The sequence below is a fragment of the Telopea speciosissima genome, chromosome 1 (genome assembly GCF_018873765.1).
Source record: "Telopea speciosissima isolate NSW1024214 ecotype Mountain lineage chromosome 1, Tspe_v1, whole genome shotgun sequence".
In the NCBI taxonomy this organism is placed as follows: domain Eukaryota; kingdom Viridiplantae; phylum Streptophyta; class Magnoliopsida; order Proteales; family Proteaceae; genus Telopea; species Telopea speciosissima.
Genome location: NC_057916.1, coordinates 77,273,701 through 77,297,372, shown reverse-complemented (window position 1 = coordinate 77,297,372; position 23,672 = coordinate 77,273,701). Strand labels below are relative to the sequence as shown.

The window sequence follows — 23,672 nt, the reverse complement described above, 5'->3', positions numbered from 1 at the left end:
GGGTGAAATGATCGCTCCGCCCCCATGAAAGGTAGAAATCTCCCCCCTCCCGAGATGCCAACATGTGCACTCTCATTGGCTGTTGCGTGCGCTTGGCCCCTGCACGCCCCCAAGAAATTAATATGTTTTTTCAAAGCACAGAACAAGCTCTTTTAGGCTTTGGATTCAAGCTCTTCAAGACTTGGAAGGGGTAAAGCTCTTCAAAACTTAAAAAATTATAAAGAAACAAGAGATTCAATTCATTAGTCGTGCCCCTTATATTGTTCTCCCATTACATTCTAAAAGAATGAGAGAACCTAGGGATGTAAATGAATAGCCGAAATCCGTTTCCGTATCCGTGTCCGTATCTATTTAACACTATCAGAATCCGTCCGAAAGCTAAACGGATACGGATACGGATAGGCTATAGCTATCCGAAAAGCTATAGTTACATGTAAACAGATAAAATATCCGATCCGTATCCGTGTCCATATCCGTATCCGTTTAGCACTATCCGAATCCGTCCGAAAGCTAATCGGATGCAGATGCGGATATAGCACTATCCGAGCCGAATCCGATCCGTTTACATCCCTAAGAGAACCTAAATCAATCTCAACCCTCAAACAATCCTATAGTTGTTGCTATTCAACTACAAAAAAAAAGGAAATAATTAAGAAAGTGAAAAATAAGGCTGATTGCGAAGTTGGGCCAATCGACCAGCTTGTATGGGCAGTCAACCAGAATCTATTAGAATCCTATATTCTGAGGCCGTGTTTGATATGCATTCTATGAATGCGTTCTGGAGCTAGAAGGCATTCTGAAGTACCGAAAATGTTGTTTGGTACACATTCTCATTCGGTCATTCTCATGCTGTTGAATGAAAAAAAACAAAAGAAAAACCCAAAAACACCCATTCCCCCTTCGTTCGATTCCCAACTCACGGAAGGAAGACTTGCTGAGAACAATTACAACAGCGAAGCCACTCCTCGACGTCGTCCATCCCATTCCTAGATGACTATGAGCTCTTCTGGGAACTCAAAGCCAGGAGAGTGAATCTGGATCTGCAGATTGCAGAGATGGATCCCAACATGATGGAAGGTTGGTGGCTGCCATGGGCAGATGGGTTGCAGCATAGACTGGGAGATTCTATATGGTCCACTCCACCAAACAGAGGCTTCTTGGACAAAAGGTCTCTCTTACAATCCACCGTGCTTCAAAAACTCCACCATTGTTGTAGATTTCTTCGTGGTTAAGGTCGGATGAAAAGAACAAGGAACTTAAGCTCTGAGCGCCATTGCTGGATAAAAAAAAAACAAGAAAAATCAGAAGACAACTTTATTTCCGGTACTATCTTTAGCACTCTGAATCAAATCAGCAGAGTTATTCGGAGTTACAACTGTGAAATTCTATTGAGTGCTAGCAGGAGAATTATAATCTATGAATCAATCGATGGAAATTATTTCTTACGTTAAAGCTATCTTGCAGTTTCTTCAAGCATGCATTATTGCAATGGTTGACTTTTAAATCTTTGCTTTGGTATTTCTCACAGCAGGGAAACCTCACAAAAGAGGACCCAGCCTCTTCCCCAATATAATGAAGAAACCCTGTCTGTTTTGAGTTTAATATTTGGTAGTAGCCATGAATTGTTTGATGAAATGCCTAACTATTCTCAAAAAGGAATGCATTTTAATCAAACATGTATCCAAACAGTGTATGCATTCTATGTTTTGAATATGGGAATGCAGACCAAACACAGCCTAAAAGTCCTATATTCGTAGAAATCTCCATCATTAAACCTTCAAAGCAAGGACCACTCCTCACATGGGTTCAACTCTCTTTGGGATCAACCTATCAAAAAAAGTCAACTAATTATTCTCCCGAACATGGAATGGTCCCTATTAAACCAAGGCAAGAGCCTAAAAATATACTAGTCTTCCTCTAATCAAGCCCACTGGGTTCATCTTCCATTGATCTTCTGCATACAAAGATATATATGATGGAAAGAACCAATTCTAACCAACAAACAAAGAGGTATTGTTGTGTTATCTTCTACTACCATTTTATTTGCTCACTAGTACTTATAATTACAAGTGTATTTAAAGATGTGTTTTTTCCTTTCAGGTGTGCAGTTGTTACAGGATCTAATAAAGGAATTGGATTGGAGATATGTCGTCAGCTAGCTTCCAATGGGATAATGGTTGTACTAACTGCAAGAGACCAGAAGAGGGGTATTGAAGCTGTTGAGTCTCTCAAAACATCTGGATTCCTTGATAATGTGGTTTTTCATCAACTAGATGTAAAGGATCCTGCAAGTATTACTTCACTGGCAAGCTTTATTGAAACCCATTTCGGAAAACTTGATATCTTGGTGAGGATGGACCAGCAGATCCCACATTTAATTTTATATGAATCTCTACCCTCGCCTCCAGTTATTTTTATCATCATCAGAGAGAGAGAGAGAGAGAGAGAGAGCTATTATCCTGTTTGCAAGACTATGTGGGAATGAAAGGATCCTTTATGAAACTGAAGATTTAATTATTTTGCAGGTGAACAATGCAGGTGAAGGTGGAGTGATGGTAGATCTTGAGACTCTAAGAACCTTTGTTGAACTTACTGCAGTAAGTCCCCAAATGTAACTTTCTGTTTGGGAAATTTGTAGTGTATATATTATAAGGAGTAAGAACTAAGAACCAATTTTTGTTTTAAATGTATGCTACAATTATCTTTCTATTTATGTCTTTAAACTATAGATTTGATGATTTCACATTTAAAAGTCTTGCTTGCTTAGAGTAAAAGGACATGTTTATAAATTTTTTTGTGATAGGCTTTGACTTAATTCTAGCAAAAATACGAGGTTGTAAGCAAGTTAAAAGCAATTTGGAGAGTATTCTTTGGCTCTTCTAATCACAGATAACAGATGTACATTCTTTTATTCTTCTCTTAATACAAAGGATCTTTTAACGGAAAAAAAAGTAAGTAAAATACAAATTTTTTCCCCCCCAAAAAAAATAAAAATCTTGCAATTCATGGATAAGAATGACGATTTTTAAATTTTCTTTTTTGGGATACTAGAATGGTGACTTGTTGGATGGAAAGATGGATGAGAATGACAAGAAGTTGATGGAAAAACTGAAGCAAACTTATGAGAAAGCAGAAGATTGCTTGAAGACGAATTACTATGGAACCAAAATAGTCACAGAAGCACTACTTCCCCTACTTCAGCTGTCCAATTCAGCAAGAATAGTAAATGTCTCTTCTATACTAGGACAGCTCAAGGTAATGAACTAATTGATCTTGATAACTATACTTAATTCTTTTTATCTTTTTAAGTAGGGATTTCTATATTTTTAATTGCATTTCATTTTGTGATTATTGTTCATTTCAGTTAATACCCAGCAAGAAGGTTAAAGCAAAATTGGATAACATCGAAGATCTAACAGAAGAGAGATTGGATGAGCTATTGCAACAGTATCTCAAGGATTTAAAGAAGGATATGTTGGAGGCTAATGGCTGGCCATTAACTTTATCTGCCTATAAAGTCTCCAAATCTGCCATTAATGCTTATACGAGGATTCTTGCCAGGAAGTTTCCCACCTTTCACATAAACTGTGTTCATCCTGGTTATGTCAAAACAGACCTAACATATAACACAGGGGTATTGACAGCTGAAGAAGGTGCTAGAGCACCTGTAAAGTTGGCTTTGTTAGCTGATGATGGCCCTTCTGGGCTCTTCTTTGATCAGATGGAAGTTTCTACCTTCTAATTCAACACTCAAGCGAGTTACAGATATCTTCTCATTCCTGGAGGGCAAACATGATTATTGGAGAAGAAAGAGAAAATAAAAACATCTTGATATGTATTTTTAAATTAATAGAAGAAAATGGAAGCGTGTTTCTTTCTGCTATAGATATGATCTAAATAGCTGATGATTATTTATATAAGATAGGCAAACTCTAGTTACTTGATTAATATTCAAAAAAGTTTGGAAAAAGATTCCTACACGCCCTGCTGTCATGTGTACAAATGATGTGGTTTGTTATTCTAACTCTTGGTGGATAGAGAGGTCATGATCTAGATTAGTCTGATGTGGCTGGTTATTCTGCACTGTCAAAGCAAAAAACTGATTGAAATGGCTCAACCAGGCCCACTTGAGCAAATGTATTTCAATCTGAGAATATTACAATACTGTATATTGCCGCCGGAATCTGAGTTTGTGACGTGAACGACCTGCAAAAGGTGAAAAGCCCAAGAGAGGCACGAAGTGCCCGGTTATTCTTATCTATCAAAGCATAAACTGTTTTTTTTTTTTTTTTTTTTTTCAGGTAATATATCTCGTTGTACCCTATTATGACAATCTTATGATGGTTGAGAGGATATCGAAGAAGTTGGGTAAGTTAAAGAATAGAAATAATTGTAATTACTTTTCTTCCCTTAGAAACAGTTTCATTGGAATTATGTTAGTCATCCGTTAAAGAATCAAGGCAAGAAAAGAGAACCTTGCACTGAAGTAGAATTTGGCTCTCTGAACTCTGAAGGCGAGAACAAAAGGTCCATCTTATAAAGCAGCCATCATGAGTTCTCTCAGTAAAGGAAGAGGGGGAGGAGTTGGGCACCGGAGAAACAGATGTCATGTCTCAGGGTTGGTGAGACGGGCCGGTAAAAGGTTTGAGAGGAAACTAAAGGGTGGGACGAATTGCAGGAGAAGCCATAATTTAGAGAGTAGGAAAATTTTGCTGCTAAGTAATATCTAGACACTATTTTTTAACCTTGAATCTCCGCAGCAACTCAAAAGTTCAAAACATGCAAGGACTAAAAAGGGAGAAAGCAAAACTACTCAAGGAAAGAAATCACAGCATTAGGAGATTACAAGATAACCCTTTACAATGACAAAAGATTGATTACATTGTCATTTCAGAGATTATAAATTTGGTTACAAACTCAATTGAAACCAAGTCGACAAACCCCTAACCAGAGTTTTAAAACCAGGAATCGGCGATTCAGATGGGATTGAAATCGACCGGAATCGGTCCCAATAACACTATAATCGGCCATAACTCACCGATTCAGGAGGAATCTGTAAAGAATATTGGGATCGGACCTGGTGTATTCCAATACGAATCATCCGATACACCTAATCTTGAAATCATGTTCCTAACTAAAATTTGACCACTCCCTATCACTTCAACCAAAACAGGCACAGCATCTGCGGCTTCTATTGCTGCTTTCCCCTCTGGGTAGCTAGCCAATGTAACTAGTACGGACAATGCTGCATCTACAATTCCATGTTCAGGTTCGGTCAGCAGTCTATTCAGTGTGGGCACCACTCCAGCCTGCACTGCGCTTCCTATGTTCCCTTCGTATATGCACAGGTTGAGGAGGGCTAATGCTGCATCCTCCTTTCCCCTTTGGCTACCTTCACTAATCAGGGTCACAAGTGCTGGTATTGCCCCTGATGCACCAATTGTCACCTTATTTTCATTATTCACCATAGAAAGGCTGAATAGTATTTGTACTGCATTTTCCTGTGCCTCCATACTCCCTTTGCGGAGCACATGTACAATACCAGGGACAGCCCCAGAAGATACGATGCTCCCTTTGTTATCCTCACAAACGGAAAGGTTCAGAAGGGCGGTGATAACATGTTCCTTAGTGCAAAGGTCAGAAGTGTAGAGGAGGCCAACAAGGAGGGGAATGGCACCGGCCTCAGCAATGTACACACAGTTGTCAGCATTGCGCTTGGCAAGAAGGCACAGATCACCTGCAGCTGATCTCTGGTCCTCAAGGTTGTCAGAGGTCTGCGAAGGAGAGTATCAATCTTGGCACGTCCGCACCACTCAGCCATGAGGCCACGCAAGAAGCAATTGGGTGTCGAGGCAGCACTGGAAAGCTTCTGTTGTATCTTTGGACACATGAGATCCCCCGCTTCAAGCAATTTATCAATGCATGATCACTCGTATCTCTACAATAAAGAAAAGCGAGGAAAGCTTCAGCAATGAAGTTGGGGGCATGAGAAAAGCAAAAGCCACGCCGCCAAGAGCTCAACACAGACAACCATAGGGGTTTTAAAACCAACATTCAATAGTTCCACAAAAAAGAATCCGTAAGGTTAGAAATCCCATTACATTAGATTATAATAACAATTCTACCAGGGGATATTTTTCTGGACTGCAGTTCTGTACCTTGACATCCAAATGAGTGCAGTAAACATATTGTAGGGGTATCATCTAATAATTTCATCTTTGTACAGTAGATGATAAAGATTCAATCTGAAGGTTAGGACCAACTCCAGTCCATACCCTCATGAAACACAGCAAAAGCGAGGCTCATACCAGGCTACAGCCCTTCTCTGTATGCATAGTGTAGGGCCATCAAATGGGACACTGGTCAACAATTCCCCTAGATTTTTTTTCCCGGTTGATACTTCCCCGAGAAGATTATTGAGCACATTTCCGAATTATTTACAGTGGAAGGAAAGGGGGTGAAAGAAAATAAAAATTGAAAGATAGTCACAAACAAATTGATTTTAGAAAAATAAATATATTGATATTGGCACATATACCTCTCCTGTGGATGATACAATAACTGGATCTTTCATTAACTCCATGGATATCAGACAGCGTAAATTATCTGGTATGACCAGAGATTTTGGATTCCCATCAGTCAATGGCTGTGTATTGTCACTTGGACAGTTTTCACTTTCAGGAGCTCCCGTGTCAGGGTTTTCAGTCAACACAAATTCCTTAATCTTCTTTAATAGCTTTAACATTTTTTCTATGCTCTCCCCTGGATCTCCAGCATTAGAGACAATCATCTCATGTAAAGCCAGAGACTCTTGTTTGAGGTCATTTGTGCCCATCAACTGTAACTTTTCAGCCAATCTCCTAAGCACGTCTGGATCAACATCTGCATCACTGCTTTTAATGTAGCCAGATAACAAATCTTCATAAAGCTTAATATCAGGTGCATCAACTCTTCCTTTGGCTCTTCTAAACTGAGCTAGCACTAGCTCAACCTGGGGTGGGCAGCAAGCATAAAGGAAAGATATGGAGAATCAGACCTAGGGACCTCCTCAATTTCCTAATGCCTAAAGTAAAACACATATCATTCCCCAACAGTCCACTCTCAAATTCTTATTGAGAAAGTAAAAAATGCGGAGGACCTCTAATAGTACTTGTTCTGCAATCTTGAAAGTCCCTACCAATGTCAAATATTTAAAAGAAATCATCAGCTGGTAGCCAATTAAATTATTGTTGACATTCATCTAAGGACACTGGGGATTTCAAGATACCATTCAAATTCTCGCAACCATCCCTCAAATTGAATTATTATCAAGCGAGAGATGAAGAAAAACCTGAAATTGTTAAATAGAAGAAACTCTTGTCCTGTGGCCCTCTATCACTAGCCATTGAAGTATACCATAGTCTAAGGGGTGTATCAGTACCTGCTCCCTAACTTCATCTGATATCTCGAGTTTGTCAGATGCAAACCTTTTCCACTGTCCTTCCAAGGCACTGCAAAGGGTATATGAACCGTATTGGCTCAAATCATTGGTCAACCCAAAAAAAGGATATCAAACACAGGTAACCATAACTCTGCTAGCAAATCAAGCAAAACTTCCACCCAAAAAAAAAATAAAAATCCAAATATATATGTCTCCAGTTCTGGAATTTTATTGAGTTTCTAACCTAAGTTCTTCGCTGGTCGCCGTCGCCATCGCCACCGAGGAGTTGTGACAGGGATGAGCGAGAAAGGGAGGGTTTTAAGACAGGAGAGGTTCTGGATCTGGGAACCCGAGTGATAAGAAAGAAAAAATCAACAAAAAAACAATGAAACAATGGTGTACTCAGAAAATAAAATTAACAAACTCAAAATACCTTGTATCAAGAGAATCCTCTGAAAAGCAGTAAATTTTCAGCAGGAAAGCAAAGCAGCAGTAGCAGGGTGAGTAAGAGAAGAGATCGTGATTTAGCTTACGGCGAGTACACCGGAGAGCATCAGGAGCAGGGTGAGAGAGGGGATGTCGCCATCGTCGTCCCCGTCGCCGTCACAGTCGCAATAGCAGGCAGATTTGGTCACGACTTACCCTGCTACTTCGCTGGTTTTCTTTCCAAATAGCTTTCAGGGTCCTTGGAGTTGTGAGAGAGATTGAGAGAATGTCACCGTCGCTGTCGCCACTGAGGGGTTGTGAGAGGGGAGGGATGAGTGAGAGGTTGAGAGAATGTCACCGACGCCGTCGCCGTCGCCGTCGCCGTCGCCACTAAGGAGTTGTGAGAGGGGAGGGATGAGTGAGAGGTTGAGAGAATGTCACCGAAGTCGTCTGCGTCGCCGTCGCTACTGAGGAGTTGTGAGAGGGGAGGGATGAGTGAGAGGTTCTGCTTTCGAAATTTTCGTTTGATCTGAAACCCTAGGCAAGAGTGAAATGGGCTTGTTTTAAGGGAGTTAAGATCGGTTTGGTTTGTTTTAAACCGGTGGGATGGGTTGGTTTGAGGTTTAAAACGGTTCAAACATATGAGGAATGTCATTCAAAAAATTTTGAATTTTTTAAAAGACAACCGTTGGATGGTTGTCAGGACACGTGTCACGCAAGGAAAGCAAGGAAGTAGAATGGAAGTAGAGAAGAGGTAGAGGATGTGGATCCCACTTGGATTGGGAGATCTACTTAGAATGTGCATTTTGAGACTCTGTGGACTTCTCGATGCGATCTTTGAATGCATAAAAAAAGACAAATAATATAAAAAGATCTAGTTTTTCTAAGTCCATGGTGAATGAGAATCCATTCACCGCAGGCCTACAGATGTGCGCGGTAGGGATTTGAGGATATTTTGTATAACATGCTAAAATCTTATAGGGGTTTGTGGACCCTAGGATGGTGCGGGGAAGAAAAGCTATAACTGTTCATATCAAATTAAGAAAAATATAAAAAGATGGCAATCTAATCATCCATTACTAGTCTTATATATTTTTTGGGAAGAAAAAAAAGGCTACCTGGTCTCCTGGCCCACGTGGCTCCTGTGTTTAGACATAATAATAGTACATAAAAATACTGTATTGCCCCCCATAAAAAAGCAAAAATAACACAAGAAGATGATTACACACACTCCCATTGGCTAATGTGCATGTGCAGCTCTAGAAGCCCAGACAACGATCTATTACCCTACTTTTAAATGCATGAGAGGTTGCTAGCTGGCAAGGACCCACCTCGATCACCACTAAGATTTCATGAGTTCAACTCTCTATAAGCGGCCTACCCATTAACAAAACAACAACTACTAACATGTTCTCCCGCAATTATGGCATGGTTCGTATAAAACCAAGCCCAACGGGTTCATTTTAAAAAATAGAGAAGTACAGTTGTGCTCACTGGTGCTTACAATTATAAATCTGTGTTGTTTATTTCCAGGTGTTGCAGGATCTAATAAAGGAATTGGATTGGAGATACAATGTCGGCTAGATTGACTTGTATGGGTGATCGATAGGGCCGGGTCTTAGATTGTTCCGCCCTGCTGCATGCTGCTCCTGATATCCGTGCCTTGATGTGGTTTGAACTCCTTAGAAGATGTACACTTTGAGTAAAGGTGCCAAAACCAAATCGAAATTGTCTACTGAAATCAAACTGAGACGTTTATATCAGGTGAAAGTGAGTCAGTTCATGTAAGCCCCACGCCAACCACATCTGGATGCTGCCCTGCGGGTTTTGCGTGCTGCCTCAAGTCAGCCCCGGGCATGGGTATAATTTTTTCAATCAAGAATTCTCTTCATCTCACTGCTTTTTCAGACTCCGATTTGGCTGCCTGTCCCTCTACCCGCTGTTTTGTCATATGGTACATTACTTTTCTTGGCATTAGTCCATTGTCCTGGAAATTGAAGAAGCAAAGCATGGTTTTGCGCTCCTCGGCTGAAGCGGAATACCGTTCGATGGCCGTTAGGCCCGTTACTACTTGTGAACTTATTTGGCTTCGCAACCTTTTATAGGATCTTGGCGTTTCTCAACCTACCCCTATGCACCTATATAGCGACTAAGGATGTCAAACGGTGTGGTTTACATTTTGATAAGGTGAAATCAAAATCGAACCGGATAGGAATCAGCCAAAATCAAAATCGTTTGCATACGGTCTGATTTTACTGGTTTCTATTTGGTTTTCGTTATCCGATTCACAACCGGTTTACATGCGGTTTGTGTAGTGTCAGTTTTGGGAAACAGTAATGAAAACAACCTCGGTTTTCAAGGCCTTATATTCCCGTGTTTCCTCATTCTCTCCCGATCTCCCTCACTCATCGTATTTCTCATTCCTATGTGATAAAAAAAAATTTTCTCATCTTCATGTGTCATTTTTATTTTCTATTCTTTGTTTTTTCATTTTTTTTCTTCTCCTCTCACATGATAAACAAACTATTTCTTCTATTAGAAAGTAGGGTTTTGTTAATCCATTCTAACACCATCCAACATTTTCAATTCATACTTGAACAATATAATATATAGTTAGCCCAAGACATTTTACTTATTTTAAATTTCAAGTATAATACAATAATTATGTTTATTAAATTCATTATTATGTTATTAAATAATCCTTTTTTTTTTTGTAAGGATTATTAATCCAATTGATGCATGAGCTAGTATTTGAGTAAGAGGTACCGATTTCTATTCGGTTTCTTATTCGGTTTAGAACCACGGTTTTGCGATGCAAATCAAAATTGAACCGGGAAGAGAACCTATAAAATCAAAACCATATCCTTTTTTTTGCGATTTGGTTCGGTTCGAGCGTAAACGGTCGATTCCGGTTCCATTTTGACACCCTTAACTGCGATAATCAGGCCGCATTGCACATTGCTGCCAATCTCGTTTATCATGAACGAACAAAAATTGATTGCCACGTTGTTCGGGAGCGTATGCAATCTAGCTGTATCTCCACTGCCCATGTCTCTTCCCAATTGCAGCTCGCTGACATTTTTACCAAGCCGCTTGGTCGGGATTCTTTTCGTAGGATTCTCTCCAAGTTGGGCGTTTATGACCTTCACCCTCTAACTTGAGGGGGAGTATTAAGTGGTCTTACTTGGGAAAGACCTGATTGAGGCCAACTTGGCGTATCCACAGTTCCCATCTTGTTGGGAAAAGTGGGGAAATCCTTTCCCACCTGTTTGTAAAGAAAAATGGAGAAATATGACAATACATGAATAGTAACTATGAATAGTATCAAATGAATAGTATCCACATGTGGGACCCATGTTAACACAAAATGAAAAAGTACAAAGAGCGTATAAAAGGATAAAAGCAAACTCACAGACACAAGTATTTACGTGGTTCGACAATGCCTACATCCATGAGCGTAATTGAGACTTCTTCACAATGAGAGAACTTGAGAATTATAATACAAGATACAATACCTTGGATTTAAGCTAAACCCAACCCTGTATCCAAAATTGGATACCCCATGTATACCCTCTCTCAACTCACACTCTCAAACCCCTAAAAAGATAACACTAAACCCAATAACTCCAAAACACCCACAACCCTTGAGTATTGAACATTCTGAGAATCCGTTACTAGTTCTCTAGTTCTTCTCCTTGGTTGATATAAAGGCCTCTCCCTCCTACTATTTATAGATGAATGAGGAGAAGTAAATAGGTGCATGCACCATGTACCACCCCCTCATTTTCTCCTTTGGTGGGCTGGTAGATGAGGGCGGAGCCACCCTCTCCATTTTTTCTTCTTCCTCTTTAATAGCTGAACCAAGATTTGGCCAGTTGCTCATTCTTCACATTTTATGTGTTTGGAATTTGGCTCCATCCTTGTCGGTAGAGAGGTTGACTTAAGAAGAGACAAAGAGAAAGAGAGAGATATTAACTCTCTCATGGATCCCTCCATGTGAGGAGGAACCCAACACATCTTTGAGTTTATTACAATCTCTTCCCTTTCCTTTGATTGAAATTGTATCAATCTTTCTTTCCTCTTTTTATTATTATCTCTTTCCTTTTCTCAAGGGATACAATTCCAATACAATCCCAATCTTGTATTCCTATATATATTCAGCACATACGATAATGAAATTTATTCTATTGAGTCACAAATTTGATACTTATCGATGCAGCAAATGATTGTATAAAAATTTAAGCCAAAAAAAAAAAAAAAAATAAGATCAAAGAAAAATTTAGAAAACTATAAAGATATTATAATTTAATCATCCATTAAGAGTTCTAAAAATTTTAAGAAATCTCCATCATTAAACCTCTTTAGGAGTTGGTAGTTGGCAAGGATTGTCTCACAACTTAAGAGCTCTTGACTACCAACTCTCCATGTGGCCTACCTATTGAAAATAAAACACGTTCTCCCCCTATTATATGGAATGGTTCCCTATAAAACCAAGGCAAGAACTAAAGAAATGTACTACTATACTCTTCCTCTAATCAAGCCCAATGGGTTCATCTTCCATTGATCTTTTACATACAAAGAAACAATGGAAAGAATCATTTCTAACCAACAAACAAAGAGGTATAGTTGTGATATCTTCTTCTACTTTCAGTTTTTCTCTCTGGTGCTTATAATTACAAGTATAAAGTGTGAATTCACCTAGAGGGGGGGTGAATAGGTGAAGGTTGTGAAAATAAAAATTTAATGCAAAAATAAACGAGTTATCGATGAAAATAAACAAACAATAAAGATAACACGAGAATTTATAGTGGTTCAGCCAATATTTGCCTACGTCCACTCCTCTCACCTTAGAGAGAATTCCACTAAAACAAATCTTGAGTATGAGTAAAAAAACTCATACAAATCTTGATTGAGAGCAAGTGGACTCACCACTACTCTTGATTCCGAGCAAGAGGACTCAACCAATCTTGATTTCGAGCAAGAGAACTCAAACTACTCTTGATTTCGAACAAGAGGACTCAAACAACCATATAAAATAAAATGGTACTAAGATTAGGATTACCTCAACCATAGATGTATGAAACTACTTTTCACCTTTGAAGCTTGAAGCTAATTGAGGTGGAGTAGCTAGAGAGGGAATGCACTTGAATGAATGCTTTAATGAAGAGTGCTTTGAATGATCAAGTACCGAAGTCTTTTTGAGGTCTTTGATTAGCTTTTATTGATTGTGATTAGTCTAATTGAGCTCACCTATTTATAGGTAAAGGTGCTCAAAGCATCTAAGGCTTAATACTAATTTCGGGCATAATTTAGTCCTAATCCGGTATGCCGTTTCCCCATTCGGTATGCCGGATCATGGAATCTATCCATTGACCAACGGCTAATTCATAACGGTCATAAGCCAATTTGGTATGCTGAATCATGATTCGGTATGCTGGATTGTGATTCGGTATACCGGATCATGATTCGGAGCATTCCGTTTGCTCTCTGTGAGCAAAACCCTGAGATTATGCTTTCCCGGAAAAATGGAATTCAGCATGCCAGATCTGGATTCGGTATGCCGAATCAGCTGTTTTGTAAAACAAGTGTAAGTCCTTGGTTGGACTGACTTGGGTCGATTCCATTGGACAAGTCCGGGCCAATTTCTTTGGTTTTATAGTCCATGTGGGAAGAGTCTAAAACAACCTCCTAGGGTCACACTACATGTATGCATGCGTGAGTGTGTATAATACATTGATTGTGACTTAACACATAATTATACAACTTAGTACAATTCTAAGTCTTCAATCTTCTTCAAGTCTTGAACTTCACTTCTTTACATGAATGTCTTCAAAGTGAGTTCCTCTAACTTGTCTTTTGTCTTCAAAATTTTTTCTCCATTCTTCTTGATTCTTTGAGTTCTTGAAAGATTGGACAAGTTCAATTTGCTTTGAGCATCAATCTCTTGAATTGAATGCTCCCCCTCATTTGGTGCTATGCTCCTATTTAAACACCTTAAACAAGAGTTAGAACAATTCGATTTATTTGTTATCATCAAAACATATATATCATCATGATAGATGATTGGAGTTTATGTATGAGGACTTTTTCTCAACATAAAGAAGTGTGTTACTCCTCGAGTTTGGAAACAGTCTCTTTGTGAAAGCAGGGGTAAGGTTGTGTACATTATGACCCTCCCTAGACCCCACAATGGCGAGAGCCTCGTCCACTGGGTACACCCTTTTTTTTTTTAAATGTGTTTGTTTCATTTCAAGTGTGCAGTTGTTACAGGATCTAATAAAGGAATTGGATTGGAGATATGTCGTCAGCTAGCTTCCAATGGGATAATGGTTGTTTTGACTGCTAGAGATGAGAAGAGGGGTATTGAAGCTGTTGAGACTCTCAAAACATTTGGATTCCTTGATGTGGTTTTCCATCAACTAGATGTAAAGGATTCTGCAAGTGTTACTTCACTGGCAAGCTTTATTGAAAACAATTTCGGAAAACTTGACATCTTGGTGAGGATGGACCAGCAGACCCCATATTTAATTTTGGCCAAATGTTCTTTGTGCAGTGGCACAGGCTACGCCCAGACACATGGAGTGGGCAAAATGACCACCCTACCCCCTGAATGGCAGGCTCATGTGTCTGCGTGTAGCACAGAGAACATCAGCCCTTTTATTTTATTTGAATCTCTACCCTCCACTTAGTTTTATAACCCTCACTCACGGAGCCTACAAGCCCAGAAAATTTCTTTTGCATTTATTTATTTTAAATTATTATCCTGCTTGCATTTTCCTTTTTAATATGTGAAGATTATATGGATTTCCTCTGAGTTTGATACACAACAAAGAAATGAAAGAATATTTTGCAGGTGAACAATGCAGGTGTGATTGGATTGATGTGTACAGATATTGAGGCTATAAGAGTCTATCTTGAACGTTCTATAGTAAGTTCCTAAATGGAAATTTCTGTTTGGGGATTTTTGTATAAGAATCAAATTTGTTTTAGGCTCTCTTTGGTATGCTTTTTATTTTTTATTTTTGTCTATTTAATAAAAATCATTTTTGGTCAAAACATAAAAATCATATGACAACCACTACACAGAATAGATTGTGGACAAAGAAATATGTTTAACATACCTATGTGCATAATAGTTTTTTGAAGTGGGTGGGTGGAGAGATGTCACCTTTACCTATCTTCCTTCCCAAAGCATAAACTCAAAACCGAGTTGTTGGGTATCAATTTCTTTGGATTTTCCTTAATTCATTTTAGGAAAACCCTAATACACCGCGACGGAAAACCCTAAGATGTACAAATCGTACAGTGACGAAAAACCCTAGGATGTAGAAATCGTATAACAGCAGGTCTCAGTTGCAAATTTTGATGATGATATAAAACGACAGCCGATTTTTAGAGTTGGAAAGAGAATGAAATGAAAATCAGGCTGCAGGTTTGATCGTTCAAACAAGCAAGACAAAAAGGGGAAATAAAAGAGATGAGAAGGAGCGTTTCATAGGTTTAGGGTATTCGAGTAAAAGAGATGGAATAGGTTAGTGGGAATAAAAGGGGTTAAGATTTTGGTTAGTGGAAAGAGAATGGAAGAAAAGAAGAAGAGAAGGAGTGGGGTCGGTGGGGTTTAGGTTGGGATAAAATAGAGAAAAAGAGTTTGAGATTTGGGAGGTGGAAATGGGGGTTGAAGTGGTTTACATCAGTGAAGGGGCAAAAAAAAAGAAGAGAAAGAAGAAGTGTCGCGGCTGGGTGTCTTGCCCGGCTCGGATGAGTCTGGCTTTGTCTCAGACCATCTCAGCAGACCTAAATCGCTTCTTTCTTTGACTATTTCTAATTAAACAAGGAAATGACGTTCTTACCTTTCAATTTTGAGACCTATGAGCACGTGCTCATTAAAGTTCCTGTATAAATGGTCAAAAATGATTTTTGGTCAAAAACCATAAACGGCTTTCGATCTATTTTTTGTTTTTGATTTTTTTGTTTTTCAATCTTTTTAAAATAGAAATAGGCTTCATAAATGATACCAAACACAACCAAAAACGTTTTTTAAGGTAAAAATAAAAAATAAAAACTATACCAAAGAAGCCCTTAAACATATACATCAGTCTAATTTCTTGCTATTTATTTCTTTAAACTATAGATTTGATGATTTCACATTTAAAAGCCTTGCTTGCTAGCTTGGAGTACAAGGACATGCTTATAAACTTTTTGTGATAGATTTGACTTAGTTCTAATGAAAATATGAGGCTGTAAGTGAGCAAGTAAAAGACTAGTATCTTCGTTTTTTGTGGGGAGTGTCTGAATGACACTTCTATGGTGTGTTTAGAATTTGATACCTTCTTTAATTGTCTTTTTTTATTCCCAAAGTTTTTTAAGTTAAGGTTATAAAAGGTTTTCAAAAATAATTGGAAAGTGACGTGACAAAATTGGAAGCAATCTCTTTGCAAAAACAAGGGTAATGCTATGTACATTATGACCCTCCCCAGACCCCGCAGTTGTGGGAACCTCGTGCAATGTACACCTTTTTTATATTATTATCTCATTATCAAAAGGTATCATTATCATGCACATTTTTCGAATGTATATGTGAAATGACAATATTTATTCACATTGAAAATTTTTTATGTTATACTAAAAAGACAAAAAAGTAAGGTTACAATTTATTTGACTACTTGAGGGGCATTAATAAGAAAATCCCTTGATTTTCTTACACCTAATGGATAAAAATGACAAAACTTCAAATTTTTTTTTGCAAACTAGAGTGGAGACTGGTTGGATTATGGAAATATGGATGAGAATGACAAGAAGATGATGGAAAAATTTAAGCAAACTTATGAGAACGCCGAAGATTGCTTGAAGACAAATTACTATGGAGTCAAACAGAAGCACTACTTCCTCTTCTTCAGCTGTCAAATTCAGCAAGAATAGTATATATTTCTTCTATACTAGGACAGCTCAAGGTAATGAACAAACTGATCTTGATAGCTCTATATAAGTTCTTTAATCTTTCTGAATACAATTCTCTTATTCTGCTGAAGGAAAAGGGGGAGAGAAGGCATATCATAGTTTTTGCTTTCTCAGAAATATGTAATGGATTTCTCTATTTTTAAATGTATTTCATTTTTTGATCAATTGTTTCAGTTAATACACAATGAGAAGATTAAAGCAGAATTGGATAACATCGACGATCTAACGGAAGAGAAGTTGGATGAACTGTTGCAATTGTTTCTCAAAGATTTCAAGGAGGATATGTTGAAGGCTAATGGTTGGCCATTAACTGCATCTGCCTATAAAGTCTCCAAATTTGCCATGAATGCATATACAAGGATTCTTGCAAGGAAGTTTCCAAACTTGCACATTAACTGTGTTCATCCTGGTTATGTCAAAACGGACATAACAGGCAACACTGGGACAATAACAGCTGAAGAAGGTGCTAGAGCACCGGTAAAGTTGGCTTTGTTAGCTGATGATGATGGTCCTTCTGGTCTCTACTTTGATCAGATGGAAGTGTCTACCTTCTAATTCAAGACTCAAGAGAGTTACAGAAAGTGAAACTTCATTCGGTTCAATTGGCCGGGTTATTGTTTAGACTAAGAACTGTTGATCATGTGTCTTTGTTAAGCTGTGTGAAATTATCTGTAATCAGTTTCTTTGTTGAGTTGTATGAAATTACTTAGAGGAAATATCATCCCCGTCCCCTTTAAGTATCTAAAATATCAACCCAATCCTCAAGTTTTGAGTAATGATAATGCCCTCTCCTACTTTCCCAGGATTCTATCAACCGTACCCTAACCATTAAAAAACGCCATTAAGTGATGATGTGGCATGTATAAAATTTTTAAAACCCCAAAATACCCTTAATATAACTCTATTCCAATTTTGCCCTCCCCTACTTTCCCTTTTGCGTTTTCTTCTCCCATTTCCTCTTCTTCCTCTGTGCTCCTTCTTCTTCTTCCTCCGCTAGCACCACCATCATCGCCACCACTGCCGCCCTCCGATCCTCTTCCACCACCAGCACCACCATCACTACCGAAACCCCTTTTGCAAAACATATGCCAAATAGATTCATTTACTCAATTCTCTTTCTTTTCTCGTTTAAAATAAAAAAAAAAACCAACCACCATTTTCTGATTGGTATTGTTACCGTTCGGGAAGCAAACGTCAACAGATCGAAGGAGGAAATAGATAAGAACACCTTTGATGGTAAGAAATGTCACATTTGTCAAAAAGGAGATGCAGAGTAGCAACAAATACACTTGGAGATACCTGAAACTTGAGCCGCAGTTTGCAACAGATCTGAAATTTTTACACCACAGGACCTTCAAATTGCTCTCATTTTTGCTAAAATCTCAGATCGAACCAACCAACCAAGAGAGTGAATGGTGCCACTCCAATTCAGATTCCACATTCTACACAAATTAACCAATCGATTGGTTGAAACTAATAATGCAGATTCTCTACCAACAGGAAAGGGAAAGAAAGAGCAGAACAGAAAGTAAGAGTTACGTTTGAGTTTGAATTCTCCTTATCGTTTTCTTATGATAAGGAGTGGTATATATATTTGAATTTCAAGTGTATACAACGGATTACTTTGTTACAAAAGATAAGGTATCTCTTCCTATCTTGTAGGAGTTAGAGTTTCCTTAAGAGATGGAGTATCCCTAACCGTCCTTGACTCTAGCAACGGTGTATTCAAAACTTGAATATTTGAATTCGAATTTGAGTTATCCTTTACACTTCCCCTCAAACGAAATGGCCGCTTGCGCACGGTGAGCTTGTCCCATAGCAGCTTGAATCATGGTCTTGGTAGGCCCTTAGTGAGGATATCAGCCAGTTGATCTTGACTTGGCACAAAACGTATGCATAGACGATTGGATTCCACTTATTCTCTAATGAAGTGGTAGTCTATCTTGATGTGTTTTGTATGAGCATGGAACAGAGGATTGGCTGCTAGATATGTTGCTCCAATATTGTCACAATAAAGCATCGGTGAAGGGATTTCTATACCAAGATCAAGGAGTAATTGCCGAAGCCAATTCGGCTAACGCATTGGCCATACCTTTATACTCCAATTCTATTGATGACCTAGCCACCGTATGCTGTTTCTTAGAGCTCCACGATATTAAATTGTCATCAAGATATATGCAGTAGCCACTTGTAGACCTTCTATCATAAGGGCATCCAGCCTAGTCTGCATCTGTGTATGCATAGAGCTGGGTGCATTGGGATGGCCGAATTTGAATCCCCATGTCAATTGTGTCTTTTAAATATCGAAGTATTCTCTTGACTGCAACCCAGTGATCAGTTGTGGGAGCATGCATAAATTGACAGACCCTGTTAACTGAGAAGGCAATATCTGGCCATGTGAGGGTCAAATACTATAATGCTCCAACTGTGCTTCTGTACATTGTTGAAACCTCAAATGCTGACCTGTTACTGGGAACCAGTGATGTCTTGGAGCTTGCTGTAGCCATTGGTTTAGCCTCAATCATGTTGGCCCTTTTTAGCAGATCCAAGGTGTACTTGGTTTGGGACAGATGCAACCCTTTTGAACTGCGCACTGCTTCTATGCCTAGGAAAAAATGCAAATTCCCTAGATCCTTGATTGCAAATTCAGTTCCTAGCTTGCTTATCAGTTCCTGCACATGTGGATGATTAGCACCAGTGATAATTATATCATCAACATATACCAATAAATAGATGGCATGGCTTCCTGAACTCTTAACAAACAAGGCCGAATTTGAACCAGACGGTTGGAACCCAATTGAGACTAGAAAGGTGCCAAGCCTATTGTTCCAAGCCCGTGGAGCTTGTTTAAGGCCATACAGAGCGCGCCTCAAATAGCACACATGGTCCGGATAGGCTGGATCAACAAACCCTTGCGATTGTGTCATGTACACATCTTCTTGTAAGGCCCCATTGAGAAAGGCATTTTGGACGTCCAGTTGTCTTAAGACCCATCCACGCGAAACTGCAATTGAGAGTACAGTCCTTATGGTGTTAGGCTTTACAACGAGACTAAATGTATCAAAGTAATCAATCCTTTCACGCTGGTGAAACCCCTTTGCTACCAAACGGGCTTTGTAGCGGGAGACTATGCCATCTGCATTCCTCTTGATTCTAAATACCCATTTATTTCCAACCAAATTTATTGAGGCTTGTTTGGGTACAAGTTGCCATGTGCCATTTTTTAGTAGAGCGTTAAACTCTTTGCTCATTGCCTCTCTCCACCGTTTATCCTTGTTTGCCATAGTGAATAAAATGGGTTCCACCTCATTGGGTTCGGCTTGGGTAATGTAGGCTGAAGGTGTTGGATGCTAAATGGTCATAAGGTTTAATTTTGAAATTGGTTTTGTAAGTCCAGACCGAAGTCTGGTAATCATGGGATGTTGAATTGGAGCAGCTAAAGCAAGAGTTGATGAGTCCAGGTGTGAGGATGGTGGGTCCGAGACTTGGATAGTTGTGGGCTCAAGTGATAGGTGTAAGTACCGTGGTCCTCGGGACGAGGGTTCCTCAGCCTCTTGGCAACAAGGATTGGCTTCGATGAATAATGACGTATCGTTCCAATATATCATCATGGGGATTGGGATCATGCTTTATAAAGAAATGGAGTCGCCACCTAGGATTAGGGCCTAGGACCCAATGGGTGTAGCCCCATCCGGGGTTAGCGGAAAGGGCTACGTGATTCCATATGGTCTGGTCAGAGATTCAAGGTAAGTAGTCAGGTTACGAGGGTGGGAAGGTGTTAGGCACCCACCTTGCCCGGATAAACCGATCTTTCTACTAGATGCTAGTTTTTGAATATTCTCCCTTGATAATATATCATATACTAACATGTAAGGCTAAGTTATGATGCACTAATCTTGACAAAGAAAGAAAAAAATCATTTATTATGTACACTAAACGAGTTGCTTTAATTGTGTACATTATGCCAAAAATAATGAGAGGGAAAGAGACAGATACCTGTCTAGAAATACAAGAAATAAATGAAAGTGCACCATGGGAGAAATATGTGATGTCCCACGGCTCAAGTGAAGACGGACGATCAGCTTGTCTCTCTCTTGTCGGACAGAATGAGGCTATACGAGATGAGTTTTATCACTCAGACTTCGGGCAGAGTAACGGCTATATAAGAGATTCTCGTTATCTGTATACAGACAGAATAACGGCTGTGAAGGGAGCTTTTCGTTATCTATACACTGACGGGATAATAATACCTAAGAGCATAATCGCTCTATGTTTGGATGGATAACCGAAGGATCTACCCACGTTGAAGAACTCCACTCACTGACATAATCATGAGGGAAAGATGGGGGAAAAGACGGTAAAAAGGGGGCAAAACAAGCCCTGGAAGGTCTCCTTACCCGAGAAAAGCTTCTCCTTTGGAGGGAGGGGGACCCTCCTATTTATAGGGGAGGGTCTGTCCTCCACGGCGCCGTGTAGATGTCCACGACGCCGTGGGGGACTTTTCCACGGCGTCGTGGGTGACGTCAGCAGGCTGATGTCACACCCCTCTGTGGCGCCGTGGAAAAAGTACACTAGTGCCGTGGTGGGCCCCCACGGTGCCGTGGAAATGTCCACGGTGCCGTGGGAGTGCAGTGTCACTTTTCCTTGATTTTGGGCCTTGTCTGGGCCCATGGGCTTGGTCTTTTTGGGTTTTCTTCTCCTTTTTGACTCTTTAGAAAAGTGGGACCGCCGTGGTGGGGGAGGATGAGCAGTACCTCCTTCAACGTTTAGTAAAAGGGTCTGATAAGTCATTTTAGGGATGTTAGGGTGATTTGGTTCAGATGTAGGGACAAGAGTCCTTCTTGAGAGAGATACCGATATATGTCCGTGTCCTGTTGTCATCATCACCGGGGGGTGACAAAATTCAGCATCTACAATTATTGGTAATTTGAGTATTTATGGTCTCGGTGGGTGATAAAGGTGAAGTTGGATTATCAAATGATCGATTATCAATTGGTGGTGGTAATTGTTGATGGTTTATGGGTATGGGTGCAGAAGGTGGTAAGGCTAATGGGTTAGGTGGAACAATATTGTCACTAGTGACAACAAGTGGCGTTGATGATGGGTTAGGTAATTGTGTTGGTTTGGCATGGGATGTGGTGGCATAAGGAAAACATGCCTCATCAAAAATGACGTGGCGTGAGATATAGGTTCGGCCCATTGATAGATCGAAGCACTTGTACCCTTTATGACTACTGCTATAACCAATAAAGATACACTTGGTTGATCTGCACTGCAATTTGTGCCTGTTGTACGGACGCAGCCAGGGATGGCATGCACTGCCATATGTTCTGAGCAGTGTATAATTAGGATCCTTCTTAAATAACACCTTATAAGGTGATTGATTATTTAAGACTGGTGTTGGAAGTCGATTTATCAAATAGACAGTAGTCTCAAAGATTGACGCCCAAAATTTCATAGGAACTGCAGATTTCACCATAAGAGTCAATCCCATTTCAACTATATGATGATGCTTTCGTTCTGCCCTTCCATTCTGTTCAGATGTATGTGGGCAGGAATATTGATGAACTATACCATTGGCTTTAAAGAACTTGTCAAACGATTGATATTCCTTTGCTCCATCTGATTGAAAAAACTTCAATTTGCATTTAAAAATGTTCTAAATTGCATAAACACAGAGAAAGCTTCAGAACGATAAACAAGTGGAAAAACCCATGTGAATCTACTGAAGTCATCTACAAAGGAAATATAATATTTAAATCCTTGAACTGATTCAAAAGGTGAAGTGGCTACTGATTTATTGACACCAAAGGGAAGTTTGTGAGCCTTTCCCATTTGGCATGAGACACACACTAATGGAGTGGATGATGCTTGCAGTGGTAAGGAAGCTTGATGAAGTAGATGATTCATACACCTTGATGAAGGGTGACCTAGCTGATCATGCCAAACCGACTTTGTTACTCTTTCGCCAATGTGAACGGTGGGTAGCAGTGGTGATGTTGAAGATGGAGATGAGTGAGGAAACCTGTAGAACCCATCTTTAATTGGTCCTTTGAGCAGTATGATCCCCGTACGTGGGTCCTTCACATAACATCAAGTAGGATGAAATTCCAAGATAATATTGTTATCAGCAGTAAACTTACTGACAGATAATAGATTATTGGTAATGCTAGGCACATGCAATACATCATTTAGATGAAAATTGCGTAAAGAGGATTTAATAAGAGAGGTGCTAGTATTTTGAATGCTCAAACCTGCCCCGTTTTCCACGCACTTGGTCCGATCCAGTGTAAGGGGAGCTTACACTCAAGTTGGCCATATCAGATGTTATGTGATGCGTTGCCCCTGAATCAGGGTACCACGCTGAATCAAATGAAGTCGATGGAGTGGCTAAAAGTGCTTCGAATTGCACAGGACCAGCTTGTGGAGCTGGTGTTTGATAGTTTTAATTGAACCGGTTGTAGCATGTCGCAATTGTATGATTAGTCCTATGACATATTTGGCAACCAACATTTTCTTGAGATTGATTTGCTTGCTGTTGATTGGTGTTGGAATTCCTTCCACGGCCAGCATTATTGTAGTACTGTCGACCACCACGACCTAGGCCACACTGATTGTTGGAGTAATGGTTGGTTGTGTTCTTAGATGCAATATTTGCCTCTGCTGTGGGCAAATCAAGAGCAGATGTCCACTGCTCTTTAAGAATTTCCTGGCTGAGCAACATGCCAGTGAAGTCATCCAGGGCTAGTGGTTCTAGCCGAGTGGTTATGGATGTTGCAAAGGACTCATATTCTTGGCCGAGTCCTTGAAGAATGTTGAGAATTATGTCTGATTCAGACACTGGATGAGTAGCAGCGGCAAGGTTATC

General features: G+C 39.6%; 2 protein-coding genes across 3 annotated transcripts in view; both read left to right on the top strand.

Moving 5' to 3' along the window:
* LOC122654917 ((+)-neomenthol dehydrogenase-like) overlaps positions 1-23,672 on the top strand; it is a 68,978-nt gene that overhangs the window by 19,785 nt on the left and 25,521 nt on the right. The window lies entirely within an intron of this gene.
* LOC122662608 (short-chain dehydrogenase/reductase 2b-like) lies at positions 1,873-17,394 on the top strand. Of its 2 annotated transcripts, none has more exons than XM_043858289.1 (5): positions 1,873-2,010; positions 2,101-2,347; positions 2,526-2,597; positions 3,052-3,255; positions 16,979-17,394. In XM_043858289.1, exons 1-5 carry the CDS (start codon positions 1,973-1,975, stop codon positions 17,357-17,359), a joined length of 942 nt encoding a protein of 313 aa, XP_043714224.1. In that variant the 5' UTR covers positions 1,873-1,972; the 3' UTR covers positions 17,360-17,394. The 2 variants fall into 2 exon arrangements, with proteins under 2 accessions (XP_043714224.1, XP_043714232.1); XM_043858297.1 differs by lacking the exon at positions 16,979-17,394 and adding an exon at positions 3,365-3,829.